Source organism: Scatophagus argus, chromosome 10 (assembly GCF_020382885.2).
Source record: "Scatophagus argus isolate fScaArg1 chromosome 10, fScaArg1.pri, whole genome shotgun sequence".
Taxonomy (NCBI): domain Eukaryota; kingdom Metazoa; phylum Chordata; class Actinopteri; family Scatophagidae; genus Scatophagus; species Scatophagus argus.
The window spans coordinates 14,881,866-14,897,615 of NC_058502.1; the positions used below are offsets into that span (position 1 = coordinate 14,881,866).

The window sequence follows — 15,750 nt, forward strand, 5'->3', positions numbered from 1 at the left end:
GCTCAAAGTACCATTTGAAGAGAATTTGTTTTAACAAAACAAAACCGTGGTGAATGAGCCAAGAAAAGTACTTTTCTCATATCGTCCACCAGTATGTTGCTGTAAGAAAAATATATATGTAACACAAGCAAGAAGAATTATTTGTGATTGATTAGTCCCAGGTCTTCTACCCATTTAGGCTGGCAAACCAAAATCAAATGAGATGTGAAAATATCTAAAAAACTAGAAAATTGAATAAATATGTTCAAAGGATATTTTATAAGGATATATATATTTTTACAATTATGCTTTTTAAATGATCAAATACTAGATTTAATCAGTTGATTGTTCAAAATGATTCAAATTGTTCTAAGTTAGTTTTATCAAAAGTCCGGTATGTAGAGTTTAGTGGCATCTAGCGGTGCAGTTGTAGATTGCAACCAACTGAACATCTCATCTGCATCCCAGACTGGACACACTGGAGCATTGAAGCCAGATAGTGATAAATATAAACACCAAAAACACAAAACACATCCAGGACTTCTAACCCTGACAATGTCCGACAAGTTGAATTTTACGAATATAAATTATTATGTTGTCAAAGAATCAAAGCAAAGAATAATTTCAGCCAAAGTACAGTACTAACCACAGATCATCTGATCCTCTGCCGGCCTCTTGGTTGTCACATTGTATGATAACTTGACCCATATATCAGTGTGAAATGGGACTGGAAAGGCGGATTGGGAATGAGATGAGCAGTCAAAGCCCTTGGTCAGAGTGCCCTGGTTGTTATGTGGGACATTGTTAATAGATTGTTATTAGACTTTAACTGGACTGTTGTCTCCTTGTCCTCTCAGGTGTGCCCGCCATGTATTTTTGGGCAGTATAAGGGAATGTAACATGGACCTACTCTGACTGCTCTCTGACCTGTCTCTTATTTCTACAGCAACAAAAGCTGATGGATTTGCACTTTACTTCTTGGGAGAATGCAACAATGTAAGCGCAGTGGACATTTGCTGAGTACATTTTATCCAGTGATGCCGTTGTGTGCGCATGTTTGAAATTGTCTTTCTCCGTTTCTGTTTGTCTTTCTCTTCTTGTCCATGCTTCTCAATAGAGTTTATGTTTGTTCACTCCAACGGGGGCCAAAGATGGCCCTCCAAGCCTCATCCCCTCCGGCCCCATCGCATTTGGGACAACCATTGCCGCTCATGTTGCCAAGACTCGCAAAACACTGCTAGTAGAGGACATCATGGGGGTAAGGCTGTTTTCTCACATGGAGCGCAGATTTACCCATCACAGGAATCAGTTCGCTGTGAGGATCGATTACAGGTCTCTTTATGCCTCTTTATGTGATTATATTTAATTAAATCACCTGCTTTGATGCATTCATTGCCATCAACCTAAAAATAATAAAGCAAAAAACAAAACTTTAAATTTCAAGGAGAAACATCAAAGTCTCCAAACAGAAAAAAAAAAAATCAAAGTTAAAACTCTTTATCAGCTGATATATACAGCTTTGAAGATGCTAAGAGAAATGTTTGCTCTGCTGAGGGGTGAATGTTTGGATCCTTTGTCATCTATATCAGCGGATGTACCAAACTCCTGTGCACCTCCAGTGATAACGACCGTCACACTGACCTGTGTGTTGCAGGACGAGCGCTTCCCCGACGGCACAGGGCAGGACTCAGGGATCCATGTTCACTCTGTCCTGTGCCTCCCCATCCTCACTGCCATTGGGGACCTCATTGCCATCCTGGAGCTGCATCGGCACTGGGGCAAGGAGCCCTTCAACCTCAGCCACCAGGAGGTCAGTCTGACCCAGACAAAACACACCAAGAGGGGGAGGCTGGAGAAACTCACAGAACTACAGTTAGTCTGGTATTCACCTTAATCTGGATCTGTTTAAGATCTCTACATATTGGATTGGTGGGGTTCATCTCAATGTAGAAATATTTAATAATCCTGTTTGTCTTTGTACATGGTGCTAATGAAACACATTCTGTAAAATGGCAATACATTGAGCTGGAACATTATTTAACAAACAGATTTCTGAAGCAAGTATGGCCTTGTTGGCTTTCCACAAACACACCACAGCATATTCAGTTACATAACGATTTCATAATTTCATTTATTTTAGCTTTTTTTTTCTTAAATCTTATGCAGGCATACCTGTGGTTGTCAATTTAATATTTGAAGCAGGATACATTGGGTAAAACTGACTAGATTTTATTCTTTTTTGGCCAGTCGGAGTCAGCACAACACTGTCACACTGTCGCCTTTTTAAAGCGAAAGTTGTTTACACATCCAGCAGACCCAGACCCCAAATTGTGTTCCTGACCACCTGATGAGTCCAGTAGCACAAAATTCACTGTAATTTTAGCTCTGCGTTGATCTCCGCTAACTGCTGAAGGAAATATCTGGCTCTTTAAATGTTCCACTTTGCTCACACATACTTGCTAAACTCATCTTGATTTGGTGTTGGGCAAGTAGGAGTATCAGTTTGTTTATCAAGGCTTTTCAGATTGCTGATAAGATCTTCTGGAAAAGAAGCTGATCAGGCTAGTGAGACTGAACATTTTGCAACATTTTGCTTACAGGCCATAAATCTTATACACGCTCTGTAGAGCTGAGGGGAACTGCAGAGTCATGTGATAACTCTCTGTGGCTTTCTCACTACGAGCACTCCTTTCACATTACACATAGTCATCTGACCTCTTCATATAAAAATATCTCTTAGTGCCGCTTGAATTTTTCTATTGCGTGAATTTGAATCCCCAACAGTGAGTTCCCAGAGTGGCTCTGAATCTATAGGCTAACTGGCTTTGCTGTGAATACATAAAAAAAAAGATTAACTGATTAAACCTATATAGATATATATATATATATACATAGATCATCTATATACATACATATATCTATATACATAGATATATCTATACAGATAGCTGCTGTTCTTTGGAGTTAAATTTCTCTTTGTTTTCCAGGTTGCAACAGCTAATTTAGCATGGGCGTCGGTTGCCATTCATCAAGTACAGGTGAGCAGACTTCCACAGAGGACCACTTTGAATCTAAAATTGCACATTGCAGCCAATATTCTGTAACCCTTCACTGAAGTCTTGGAACAAGGTGAAATCTAGCCGTCCCACTTATTATGATCTTGGCTGACTTTGTTTGTTCTGGTTCTACACTGGTGTTTTTAATGGGGAAATCCACTGTGTACAGGAACTGGGTTGTCACTGGGCCCAGTCCAATCAACTAAGCAATAGATTCAACAAACAGCTCCCCAAAGACGTCATTATGCCCCAGTGCTGTTTTTATACGAAGAGATAGCACAACATCTCAGAGAAGCAGCGTCCCACTGCAGCACTGGCCACAGTGGACCTCTGAGCCTCAGTGAGCCTTACTGCACTGCAGCAAAGTGCACTCCTGGGTTGGCTGCTCACTGCAAAACACTCAGTTGTTACAGAAAGTCATGAAGGTGGCCCACAGCCAAATGTGTAGACAGCAAATTGGTTTGTTTACAGTACACACAGGATGCTGTATGTGTCCTGTGAGAAAAGTGTGATACTCTGAGTCTTGGGTCATGACCTTCTTTTTTTTGTTTTTAGGTGTGCAGAGGTCTCGCCAAACAGACGGAGCTCAATGACTTCCTACTAGATGTGTCAAAGTAAGAGCTGCTGTTGGGGAAGTCTGATGAAAACAAATCAAATGTATTTGCTCTGTGATCTCATTTTAGTCTAAGTATAACTGGAAATGTCTCATCTTTTCTCATGTCAGGTCAAAGGTTAAATCCAACAGTTTTTTACTACATTGTTAGGAAACTTAGCTCTCATGTCTTGAATGTGAACGTCATCAGAGCTTCCCATTTGTCAGACATCTCAATGCGCCATTTCTTCTTTTCGCACAGAACATACTTTGATAACATTGTGGCAATAGATTCTCTACTTGAACATATTATGGTGAGTGTGATTCTGCATGTGTTCATTCACACTGTCCTCAAGGCTACACATCCTGAGAGTGTGTGTTAGGTTATGTCTGTTAAAAAGAATAGTAAAACAGATCAGACACACAGGCCATATACCTGGGGGCCACTGCTAACTGTTTCCTGACAATACATGCTTGTTGACATTAATAATATCTCATAATAATAGTAATACTGTTATGTCTCATAATAATTCTAATTATTTGTTATCATTATATTAGACATTGTCATTCTAAATACATGTTTATGCGTGGCTCGCAATATTTGTTGTACTGCAAATCTAAAACAGATGTGTGATTTTCCTGTTTCTTTTACTAAAAACCCACCTCTCTGTTTGTATGTATTTGGCTGCCTTGTGACTGTGGTGTCATCTCAGGCCATTCAAGTCATCTGGTTCAAACACTGAACTGGAATGACCTGTAGTTATACTGTTTGTTTTTTTAGTCATTTAACTGTTCGATCCCAAAAATCAATTAAAACTACAGTGTTTTACAGTGTACTGTTTTAATTAGGTTGCAGGAGCTAGATGCAGTTTTCAATGTTTTGTTGTTGTTGTTGTTTTTCAGTTTTCTTCACACCCTCAGTGTTTCTGATAAGGTTCCCTGGTATTGTTTTGCAGATATATGCAAAAAACCTGGTGAATGCTGACAGGTGCGCACTCTTCCAGGTAGATCACAACAACAAAGAACTGTACTCTGACCTGTTCGATATCGGGGAAGTGAAAGAAGGCAAACCTGTCTTTAGGAAAACCAAAGAAATTAGGTGTGTAACATTTACCCTTTTCTCTTACAGTGTGCTAAATAGTATACTCATTTCATTTTCATTTCATTTTCATTTTCAAATGGGCTTTTCTTTTTTCACACATCAACACAATAGTGTTTTGCCTGCAGCTATAAGACAATACTCATCATGGTGTACAGTAAGCATGGCCATCCTGTGACAAAGGCAGCTCAGAAAAAAGACTTCCAATAATAGAAAATCAATAGAAAAACGTGGGGAAAAGTCAAATGACCTGCTGATTTTGTACCATTTTTAGTCAATGGAACATAATCATTTTTCTCTCGGTGTAAAATTGGTTCATCTACACACTACTTCTGTAGTGTGGATTTTCACACTTTTGATTGACCATTGATTTTTTTCAATGCATATTTTCACCCATCCACCCAGCACAAACGTAACTCTTGTCGTCTCCTCTCCGCTAACCCTGTAGGTTTTCTATCGACAAGGGAATAGCTGGCCAAGTAGCTCGGACAGGGGAAGTCTTAAATATCCCAGATGCCTATGCAGACCCACGGTTCAACCGGTAAACTCTAACAAACCCTGCAGTTTTTCAATTATATACAATTATTGACAAATCTTACTAACTTTCTTAGCCAACTTGCTTTGCTTGTTCTCCTCTATTTAGGATAAAATCATTGTAGTCAATATAGAGGCCTTCAGTGTACACCAACAGTTAAGACCCAAACACATTTCTTGTGTGTGGTTCACTTCATAAACTTAACTGAAGTCTGTGATTGTCATACTGAGTCTCATATTTTTGTATGGAACAGAGAGGTGGACCTGAAAACTGGCTACACCACGCGGAACATCCTGTGCATGCCCATCGTGAGCAGGGGGACCGTTATAGGTGTGGTGCAGATGGTGAACAAGCTAAGCGGAAGTGCCTTCACTAAAACAGATGAGAACAACTTTAAGATGTTTGCTGTCTTTTGTGCTTTGGCCTTACACTGTGCAAATGTGAGTAAACTGAATCTGCTTTAAAATATTTAAACAACTAACTGATCTTCCCCGACGCCAAAATCACAAGCCATTCTCTTTATATCTGTCTGCACAAGCCTGCTCTTCATCTTTAGCTGTGTAGGTAGATGTCATGAAGATTATGTAATACTTCATGGCCATGAATACTCAGCTCTGATTGGCTTATTTTCAGAAAACGACACCTTTGATGTAGTGGCCTCATCCTCGTCCTGAATTCATACTTGTGGCTGGAAGGCCTGTTTCAGTGGTTACTAGGCTGCTGGTTTCCCTATTAATCAGACTAGTAATTTCATTTTTTCTCCAAGGTTAACAAAGATAGTGCGACCATATTCTATTTAAAAAGTGCTTTGCTCCCGTATATGAATAAAAGCGTATTTTCTGGCAGTGATGATTATATCCCTTACATGGAACACACAGACACAGACATGAATCCCGCTAACTCTGGGAGCTTGCCTTGTGTGGTCTGTCTGTCAGAGTTTCTCCTCTCTGTGGGGCCTGACTCACCATCAGCTTGTGCGACAAAATTACGCAGAAGCAGCGTCACAAAGTTGGTTTTAAAATTGATGAGGCATGTTAATATTTTAAGACAAGCAGTCTGCATCCGTCCGCTGACAGGATTTATGTTTAGCTGTAATTTATGCCTTGCGTCTCTAGGAAACTCGCTTGGGCCCAGCTCCTGATTTATGGTGATTTAAGGTGGAAGGTGTGAGGCTTGGTACATGTACCTGACTGTCTTATCCCTGCCTGTCTGGGACTGGGACAGGGATAAAAACCAGATGTGGAAACCCACAGATAAAATATGATACAGGACTGTTACGGATTACTTAACTTTGTTTGACCCTTTTGAAAATTCCAACAATGATACTTAAAGAATTCAACAGAAGATGGTATTTATAGCACTGTGTAGACGTTTGAAAGACTAATTCCTGTTCTGCGACCTAACCTTGTTCCCCATGCGTCTCTGCAGATGTACCACAGGATCCGGCACTCTGAATGCATTTACAGAGTGACGATGGAGAAATTGTCTTATCACAGCATCTGCACATCAGAAGAATGGAAGACCCTTAGCCAGCTCAACCTCCCTGCACCCATTTATAAAGAGATCGAAATGTGAGTGCCCCCCGGAGTGAGTGCTGATTCAGAGCAGTGTTTGTGTCACCATCTCTGCTGTGATCTAAAGCCACATGTCTGTGTAAGGGATGGGATGATGACAGAGTCCAGACCTGATCGAGTCCTCTCAATTTAATTTAAGACTTTCCTCCCATTTTTGCCCACCCCCCACCCCCAATCCAGGTTCCACTTTGACATTAATCCCTTTGAGGAGATCTGGCCTGCTGTCTTTATCTTCATGGTTCATAACTCCTGTGGAAAGACCAGGTAAGGTGTCGCTGGGTCATGACGACATCATCATCATCAAAGCTTGGGATGATTTGTTGTTGACCATCCTTTCCTTCCTTGTGTAGCTTTGAGCTAGAGAAGCTGTGTCGGTTCACCATGTCTGTAAGAAAGAACTACCGCCGTGTGCCCTACCACAATTGGAAGCACGCAGTGACGGTGGCACACTGTATGTATGCCATCCTGCAGAAAACCTCTGGGATATTCACAGAGCTAGAGGTCTGCTCCTTACTGGGTCTGACTTTCACTGCTCCAAGACAAAAATAAATCATATTGAATTAAAGCAAGCCTCTGTCCTTTGTGATTTTTTGTTTTCTGTCTTTCCGCTGTGGTCTACAGAAGAAAGGCCTGTTGATAGCCTGTCTGTGCCATGATCTGGACCATCGGGGGTACAGCAATGCGTACCTGCAGAAGTTTGACCATCCGCTGGCTGCTCTGTACTCCACCTCCACCATGGAGCAACACCACTTTTCTCAGACCGTCTCCATCCTACAGGTAGAGCTCCACTATGCAGAACTTTCTGTATGGTTAAAGTCAACATTTCTTTCTTTATTAATCATCTGTTCACTTCTCCTATTTAGTATGAAATGATGTGCCTTGCATAACATGTTCTGGCCTCTTCATTGTTTAAGCATGTCAGCATTTCTCTGACTTGCTTCACTACTTGCTGTGCAGATGGTGTGCAAAAGAATGGGAAACCATTACTTTTACTATTACGCCATACATGGAGAAAGCGTGTGACAATCTGAATCCCACACTGAAGACAGTTGCCTACTTAAAACCATAATGAAATAGTGCCTTCAGTTTTTTTGCAAAAGTACAGCTTCAAAAGCTCACATTTACCTCAGAGATGACTTTTAGAGACTAAAAACACTTGCATAAAAACCATACCTGGATTAGATTGAACTGCTTTTTCATTGGTTCATTGTTATGTTTTTTCTGTAAGAGAAGAAGCATTTTTACTTTCTTCTAATTTGAGTACTTACATCGGCATATGAATTCTAGAAAACTAAAGCTTACACTCACACAATCTGACAATTCCTTGACAGGATTATATGATGTAGTTCTTAGTGCCCTCTTGTGTAACATCCAGGGTCGGCTTGACAGGGCGTGGACCCTGAGATGAACGTGAGATTACAACCTGTTGTAGTCTAGCTGAGCTGAACGCCTCATAAGTGGAGCTTTTGCTTTTTTATTGATCTCTTTGTTTCTCATAGCTGGAAGGGCACAATATTTTCTCCAACCTGAATTCCAGCGAGTACGAGCAGGTGTTGGAGATCATCCGGAAGGCCATCATTGCCACAGACCTCGCCCTGTACTTCAACAACCACCAGCAGCTGACGGAGCTGCTGTCTTCTCATGCGCTGGACTTGAACAACCACTCACACAGGTCAGACCACTGTGACTCGCGTCAGTACACAGGTCAGGTCAGAATCGTACCGGATCTCCTAGCATCACACAGAGAAACGTGGACCTGGCCAAATATTCGGCACATTGAGTTTCTCCACACGGCTATAACGAGGCTTTGCTCCCCTCCAGGGACCGTGTGATTGGTCTGATGATGACAGCATGTGACCTGTGCTCTGTTACCAAGAAATGGCAAATCACACGACTCACAGCCAATGACATCTATGCTGAGTTCTGGGCTGAGGTACGGTGGGATACTGCTGGAACTGAAACAGTTTTAGTGTCGTGACTGTGCCTCCAGTATAACAGTCAGACCTTTGTTAGTACTCGTAAATGCTGCTACACCAAGCTGTCCCACATTTTGTTAGGCACAAAATGGCAACAGGTTAGCCACAGTGTGCAAATATAAAAGGAAGTTTCTTTCTATGTTTTCTTCTTTCACAGGGAGATGAGATGAAGAAGATTGGGTTGCAGCCGATCCCTATGATGGACAGAGATAAGAAGGACGAGGTGCCCCAAGGCCAAGTAAGACCAGCGTTTTTGCTTGTGTGTCTTTAATCGTGTTTACTCTCTACTTCACATTCTGATGGTGCAGAATAATTACAAAAGGGCAACATTCAAATTTGAAACTCTGTAGTCCTCCTCAAGATCGTTGCTTTTGCTGATATTCAGTTGATAGTTGTTGCACCATGTGATGAAGCCCTCAATCAGTCCTCTGTAAAAACAGTCTCTGGAAATTATTCACTGGAATCATACATGTTAATATAGTGATAACTTCCATTTCCCCAAGAAATGCATGTTTGACACATTCAGATAATAACAACATTTTGACTAATGTTAACTTAAAGAAAATGAAAGCCTGAGTTTACCCGAAAGTAAAACCTCTGTGTGGGCGTATACACAGTGTTGATTGACAGCTCCTTTACTCCCTTGTTAGTTTCGTAACAGCTGTTTGAGGCATGGTGGTTTACATTATTTTTACTGGTTCAGTTTGATGATGTTACATATTTTCAGCATAGCTCTGCCCTCACCTGTCCCAGAGGAGTGTTCTCACCAGCGCCTGTGTGGGGGTGCGTGGTCAACTCGGTTAATGTACATGTGAATTTTGGAGAGAGGTACCACTTCCAAGCCACTAAACCAAATGACAGACACCTATAAGGATTTTTGTGTACCTATTAAGGCAAAGTCTTCTTTTGTGAAAATTGCTGAATTTAAGGTTTTCAAAAAACAAAACTTTGCTCAGTTTTGTATGTTTGGTATTTAAGAACACACCAGGAGTCATAAACTCATAGGTCGGCTGTTCTTTGTTACCTTAGGAGATGAATCCCCGCACAGTCACCCCTCTTGGCAGTCCTTGGTCATAAAGAAGCTATTATCAACATGTGACAGACAATTGAAAAAATTAAAATCATGAGATGTGTGTTGCATTTCTGATGTGATTGTGATCAATCTAAATGTTTCTAAAAAAAATGTTATTACAAACTGTATACAGAATTTGTTTTTGTTTGTTTGTGGTCTTTTTAAGGTGGGCTTCTACAATGCTGTTGCAGTACCCTGTTACACAACACTAGCGGAGCTTTTCCCACCATCCAGCCCCCTTCTAAAAGCCTGCAAGTGAGTATTTAACGCTGCAGCTTTAAAACACAAGGGAATGTCTCAAAACAAAAAAAAGCCGAACAGTATCTTGATTTGGAAGAGAATGTGCTGTATATAGGATGTGCTGTCAGGAATAAAAAATGAAATGACTGTATGATTGTAGGGGTTTTCAATTTATACTTTTTTGTGAAACAAGTCAGAAATAATAACATTCAAGTGTTTGCACAATACTCTCATGCTGATTTCACATCTGATATGGTCAATAAGTGCACTGACCACTGCTTGCAACAAGGGATGTGTGTGCTGGCCTTGTCTGACCAGAGCGGTTTGTGTGTGTGTGTGTGTGTGTGTGTGTGTGTAGGTGCACATTCCACGTATTAAACTGAAAATACAAAACAAAACACCCATTCGACTAGACTGATATTGAATTAAACAAACTCATACTCTAACTCTTTGAGAACACATTCCAATAGACATGTTTCAATATAGAATACAGTGTACCAACAGGAAACAGTTGCTTTGCCTGAGTGTGTGTGTGTGTGCAGTATGACAATGTGTGTCTGTATGTGTGCACGTCACATTGAAAAAGAGTGTAAGAATGTATTTATGTGTGTAATTTCTGCTTGTTAAACAGGATCATATTGCACATTTGCCTGTCCTTCCGGGGTAACCCTCTGGTTACGCTGAAAGCGTTGACCTTGATCTGCCTGGAATGCAAACAAAGTGAGCAGTGTAATATTTAAACCCCGGCTGTACGTCAGCACTGGGCTCTGGGTGGGCAGCGGGCCTAGACCCCGCGGAGCCCGGCTGCTTGTTGTGGGATCTGTCACAGATGTGTAAACTGCATCAGGCTGGCTAATTGAATGGAATGGCAGCAAAGGGCAGCACTCTCTGCGCTCGTGTGTCAGGCTTGATTATAGCACAGAGGGGGGAGAGATTACCTTCATGACGACAGACCTGATGGGACCCTGATTACAGATGACAAATGAATTACAATGCTGCTGCCTGGCTGTGGTGACGCGTGGTTACAGATTTTTGTCTGACTTTCAAAGTGTAAATGAATTATATTTAGTTGTTTAATACAAATTGGTTTAGTTAAATGCATGCTGGTTAAACATCATTGCTACAGTTGCACATGTTTTTAAAGTACAAATAAAGTACAATATTACTTTCTTACCATTTGTAACATCAAATGCACACCCTTGTGGTACCAAAGTGTCATAATGTTGTATGCTAAGTAGCCAGCCACATCAATAGAGACAGTAATACATTTAATTTTCAGTCAAGCAAGAAAACTGAAAACTGACAGCAGTGGAAAACTAAACAGTTACACACCTAATATAAGCGTTATTGAATCAAATTGCTATTATTAGCCAAATGTAATTGGTATTTAAGGGAAAAAAAACACATTTCACTTAAATTCACAGTGTGTTTTGTGTTTGTTTATGTTTTTGTCCTGTTATTGATGTTTAAAATGTCTTTCTTCATGTTTATGTTATTTTATCCTCTGTGAATGTCTCGCATTAAGAATTGAAATGTCTAGTTGCACAGCCTTGACTGTAAACCCAAAACATCCGGAGTCTGAATTTGATGGAGGTGTTTTGTGTTTGCAGGGAGAACCTGGGCCATTGGGAGAAGATATCGCGGGGAGAGGTGGAGGACATCGTGCCCAACCAGCCTTGTGATTCAGGCCCTGTAAAGGTGGACAACTGACTACGAAAGGGGTTGCTGACCCGCCAAAGGAATACAACTTGCATCCTGCCACGGACCTGGTACTCTGTAGGGGGAAGAACCCACATCCTGCATTAGCAGGAGAGGGATCAGCTGAAGGCGACTTGACTTTGAAAACACACAGTTACCTCATTGGGTGACGGAGGTGTCAACACTGAAGGCTTCACCGATCCCAGAGACTGACGGACAGCCGATGGGGAGGGACTTCAACCCATCACCCTACATCCACTCAGCTTGGGAATTCATTTGGTAGAATGGTTTTAGTTCATCTGTTTTATGTCATTTAATTTTTTACTTTTTTATTTGAGATAATTCTTTTGCGGTCTGGTATTTGTAGAGGCCTTACTCTGAACCTTTCACAGGCTAGAATATGTGAAATCTTGTTGTCGGTTCAGGCTTTTTGTTTTCTTTTTTTTGTTGAAATGGTACTGTTTGCCTTCTGTGGTTGGTTTATTGTACGCGCACTACTTCAGCAAGGTATTCCCAGAGACAGAAGGAATGTGTAGAACAGACGTATAGTATGATGCCACCTTACTGAGAAGGTGGATTTCAGAATGTTTTTTATTACTTTGTGAGCAAAAATCCTTGGCAGTACTTGAATAAAGACATAAAGCCTATTTTAGGTGGAGATAGCAGAAATCCCCCCGCAGCATATTGTACAAAACATGGATGAACTGTGACGAGAGGAGTTAGATAATGTCAACACTTGTGAACATGGTCATAAGAGAGTCACAATGTTTCTCCGTGAAGTTGACCCCACAGCGCTGCCCCCAGCCCCCCCTGGCATTTAGGGACCCTGCATAGTACATTGACTATCCTCTGATTAACAGGATCTGATCCCAGGCCAGCAGAAACAGTAATGTTAGTAGGATGGAGTTCACAAGAAAAAAAAAAGAGCAAGATGCAGAAATAGCATGGCATCAGTTGTAGTAAGCCAAGACTGAATACAATTGAGTTTCCACTCACATCACAATTTTCACGCCACTATCGGATCATAAATTATTTTACACTACAATCTGGTTCCTCCTCATGAATGAGTTATCATTTTCTGCCATGAATAAAACACAAGTAAAATTAGGATACTGTCCAAATTACACCACATGGTGAAGGCATGAATTATGGAAGTATAAATTAAAAAAATGGTGAAGGGTGGAATGAGCCGTCGCCTATACAGCCTCTGCTTGACATAGACTGGTGTCCATGCAGGTTCAAAACTGTAGTGTGGACAGCAGCTCAACAGAGCTCTCAGTAGCTTGATCTTCATATTTTTCCTACAATGTCAAACCTGTTAAGCTAAAGTGCATCAGATGTCTGTCTGCTGCGGGATTGCAGCTCAAGATTGTGGGTTGACTTTTTGCGGGTGTGCAACAGAAGTTCCCCTCACAGCCCGTCAAAGGAAATAAATCCTTTACGCTGACTCTCCAACATGATGCACGCGGGGAACATTTGGACTCTTTCAAATGAGTTTCTGAGATCTTCCAAAAGACAATTTTGTCTGAAACTGTCATTCCAGTGGACATTGTCCCTCCAAGACTGAAATTACTGCTAAAATAATTTGTTTTTATGACTGGTACTGTGGCCCCGCCCCCAATGGTGTGAATGTACATTTTGATGAATGTTTTGTTGATTGCAGGTCCTCAGTGGTGGCAGTTTTCTATGATGTGCTCTGTCTTACTTTTCAGAATTGCTTCCAGTAAGCTTCAACCAAGAGCAACAGTTAGCATGCACCTAAACTGAAGTTTATATATAATTTTGCATATACGGTAATAGGTGTATACTGTGTACAATCTAGGAATTAGTTTGTACAGACTGAGATGTATGCTCTGATGGTGCTAAAGTGAAAGGCAGTCATGCACTTTCTAACTAGGGGTGTGTGTGTGTGTTTGTGCGTGCGTGTGTGTGCGTGCATGCGTGTGAGTGTGTGTGTGCGTGCGTGTGTGTGTGTGTGTGTGTGTGAGAGAGAGAGAGAGAGAGAAAGCTTTTGACTGTCTCTTTGCCCTCCCCACCTGAGAATATGGTTAAGTCCATAACACTGCACTGTCCCTTCTACTTTTCAGCACCAGTTATATCCCATTGTCTGCACTATGTTTAGCTTATGATCTTTATCCTTATTATTATTGATGATTATTATTATTGCTATTATTACTATTGTTATTTTCTTAATTAGAGTTAAATTTAAATTAACTTATATTTTTTATACAAAGAAAAATAATGTTGGCCTTTTTGTTTTGTACAAAGTAAGCGTTAAACAAAATGGTCTAAGACATGTTACTGTCACCCAGAATAATTGCAGAATGTCTCAACTGTAAATGTAAGAGCAGTAGCCCAAATGACTTTTATTAAATACCTGAAAAATACACCTCTGTGTCTGATTGTTCTTGATTTAGTGTTTGAATTACCTGTACAAACTGAGAGTACTACAGTCTAAATGCTGCGTAATGTCTCACCACCCCATTTTAAAACTGATCATCTAAGGAATTTGTAACAGGACTTTTTACTGATTTCCTACAGATCCATTCATTATTCCAAGTAATACAGTAATTCGTCTCTTGTCTTGTAAGTTGTTTCTGCTATTATCTTGCACCATCGATGGAAACACAGTGAAACGATGATGATTTAATCAGCAAGATAAGCTGTACGTCAGAGTTTAAAATTTTCATTTGGTGACATTCTCAGAGCCGCTGTTCGAGGGGTACATGGAAGGTGTGTTCATTATGCATCTTATATAGTGCTATTAATTGTGAATAATTCCCAAATAGCAGCTCTTCAATAAATATCTGCTTGGTGGAATTTAATCTGTTGTTTGTTATTTTTTTATCATTATTATTATTATTCATTTCATCCAATTGCCTGTAAATATTAATTTAAACATGTCCTACTTTGGCTCTGATGCAGCATACAATTGACAGTAGTTACTAACTGAAGTTATCATATAATGTCATGGAGGAAAAAGTATAATGTGCCCAAAATTTAGAGGCGCAGAAGTGTAAAGTTGCAGAAAATGAAAATACTCAAGTAAAGTACAAATACCTCAAACAGGCTACTTAAGTACAATGCTTGAATAACTGTTCAATACATCATCAAGCTCGGAAGAGATATTATTTAATTTGTAATGTAATACAAATGTGGAAATGAACCTTGGTATTTCCTATTCATTGTCATCAGCAGCTGCATCTTCTGATGACAGTTCTGAGAGCATCTTCCATACTCACTACACTGCATTATTTTATTTTACATCATTATATGAAATGTGAATGGAGGATGAACACTCCACTGTATGGACCTACTTCTTTCAGTGAAGTATAACATTTTACACTTTCTTTCCTCTCACACTCAGCTTTGCCATCTGGGTCCTTTCCTATTCCATTCAAGCCCCGAGGCCAAGTCTCACTCTCCTTCTCCTCCTCTCTCTGCTCTCCTCTATGGGCTACGCTCACTGTTATGTGTTTACTTACACACTATAACCCAATTATTGTGAGTAACCAGATTAAGATAATAGTTTGATTTAAGGATTTACTGGTGTTTTGCAGTAATCGGATTTCCCCAGTAACCCATAAACACAAGTTGTGTGTAATTAAAGGATCTGTGGCGGCCCACAGGAAACATTTGAGTGTCACAAAATAAGAACCCTGAGGAAACAGGGTGGAGTTGTTGGACTATGCTATTTTACAGCTCTATTTGTCAGAACACGTTCTGTTGGATTCCTTGTTTACACAAGGTCAGCTGCCTGAACTCTATATCACCCACACATATCTTCGCTACACTGACTGATACATATACAAACTTATTTCTCTTTCTTGAAAACTGTTTCTTTAACGTCACCCACGTACAATTGAGACCTAATGCCTCCACCCCAAAACTCATGGGTACGATTATTACCAAGACACTGAAGGCAACGC

The 15,750-nt window shown here is 40.5% G+C and overlaps 1 protein-coding gene across 7 annotated transcripts in view; it reads left to right on the forward strand.

Moving 5' to 3' along the window:
* Positions 1–14,208, forward strand: part of pde10a (phosphodiesterase 10A) — a 56,901-nt gene extending 42,693 nt beyond the window's left edge. For 4 of the 7 annotated variants that reach the window (XM_046401419.1, XM_046401420.1, XM_046401422.1 and 1 more), the window contains 18 exons: positions 926–975; positions 1,097–1,237; positions 1,634–1,789; positions 2,967–3,017; positions 3,591–3,649; positions 3,890–3,941; positions 4,584–4,726; positions 5,175–5,267; positions 5,515–5,701; positions 6,690–6,832; positions 7,016–7,099; positions 7,186–7,336; positions 7,457–7,612; positions 8,335–8,507; positions 8,657–8,768; positions 8,969–9,049; positions 10,050–10,138; positions 11,734–14,208. In XM_046401419.1, the coding sequence (XP_046257375.1) occupies positions 926–975; positions 1,097–1,237; positions 1,634–1,789; positions 2,967–3,017; positions 3,591–3,649; positions 3,890–3,941; positions 4,584–4,726; positions 5,175–5,267; positions 5,515–5,701; positions 6,690–6,832; positions 7,016–7,099; positions 7,186–7,336; positions 7,457–7,612; positions 8,335–8,507; positions 8,657–8,768; positions 8,969–9,049; positions 10,050–10,138; positions 11,734–11,833 (2,021 nt within the window). In that variant the 3' untranslated portion in view covers positions 11,834–14,208. Of the gene's footprint in view, positions 1–925; positions 976–1,096; positions 1,238–1,568; positions 1,861–2,966; positions 3,018–3,590; positions 3,650–3,889; positions 3,942–4,583; positions 4,727–5,174; positions 5,268–5,514; positions 5,702–6,689; positions 6,833–7,015; positions 7,100–7,185; positions 7,337–7,456; positions 7,613–8,334; positions 8,508–8,656; positions 8,769–8,968; positions 9,050–10,049; positions 10,139–11,733 lie in introns of all 7 variants that reach the window. The other 3 variants (XM_046401421.1, XM_046401425.1, XM_046401424.1) reach the window with 3 other exon arrangements.
* Positions 14,209–15,750: the final 1,542 nt, after the last annotated feature.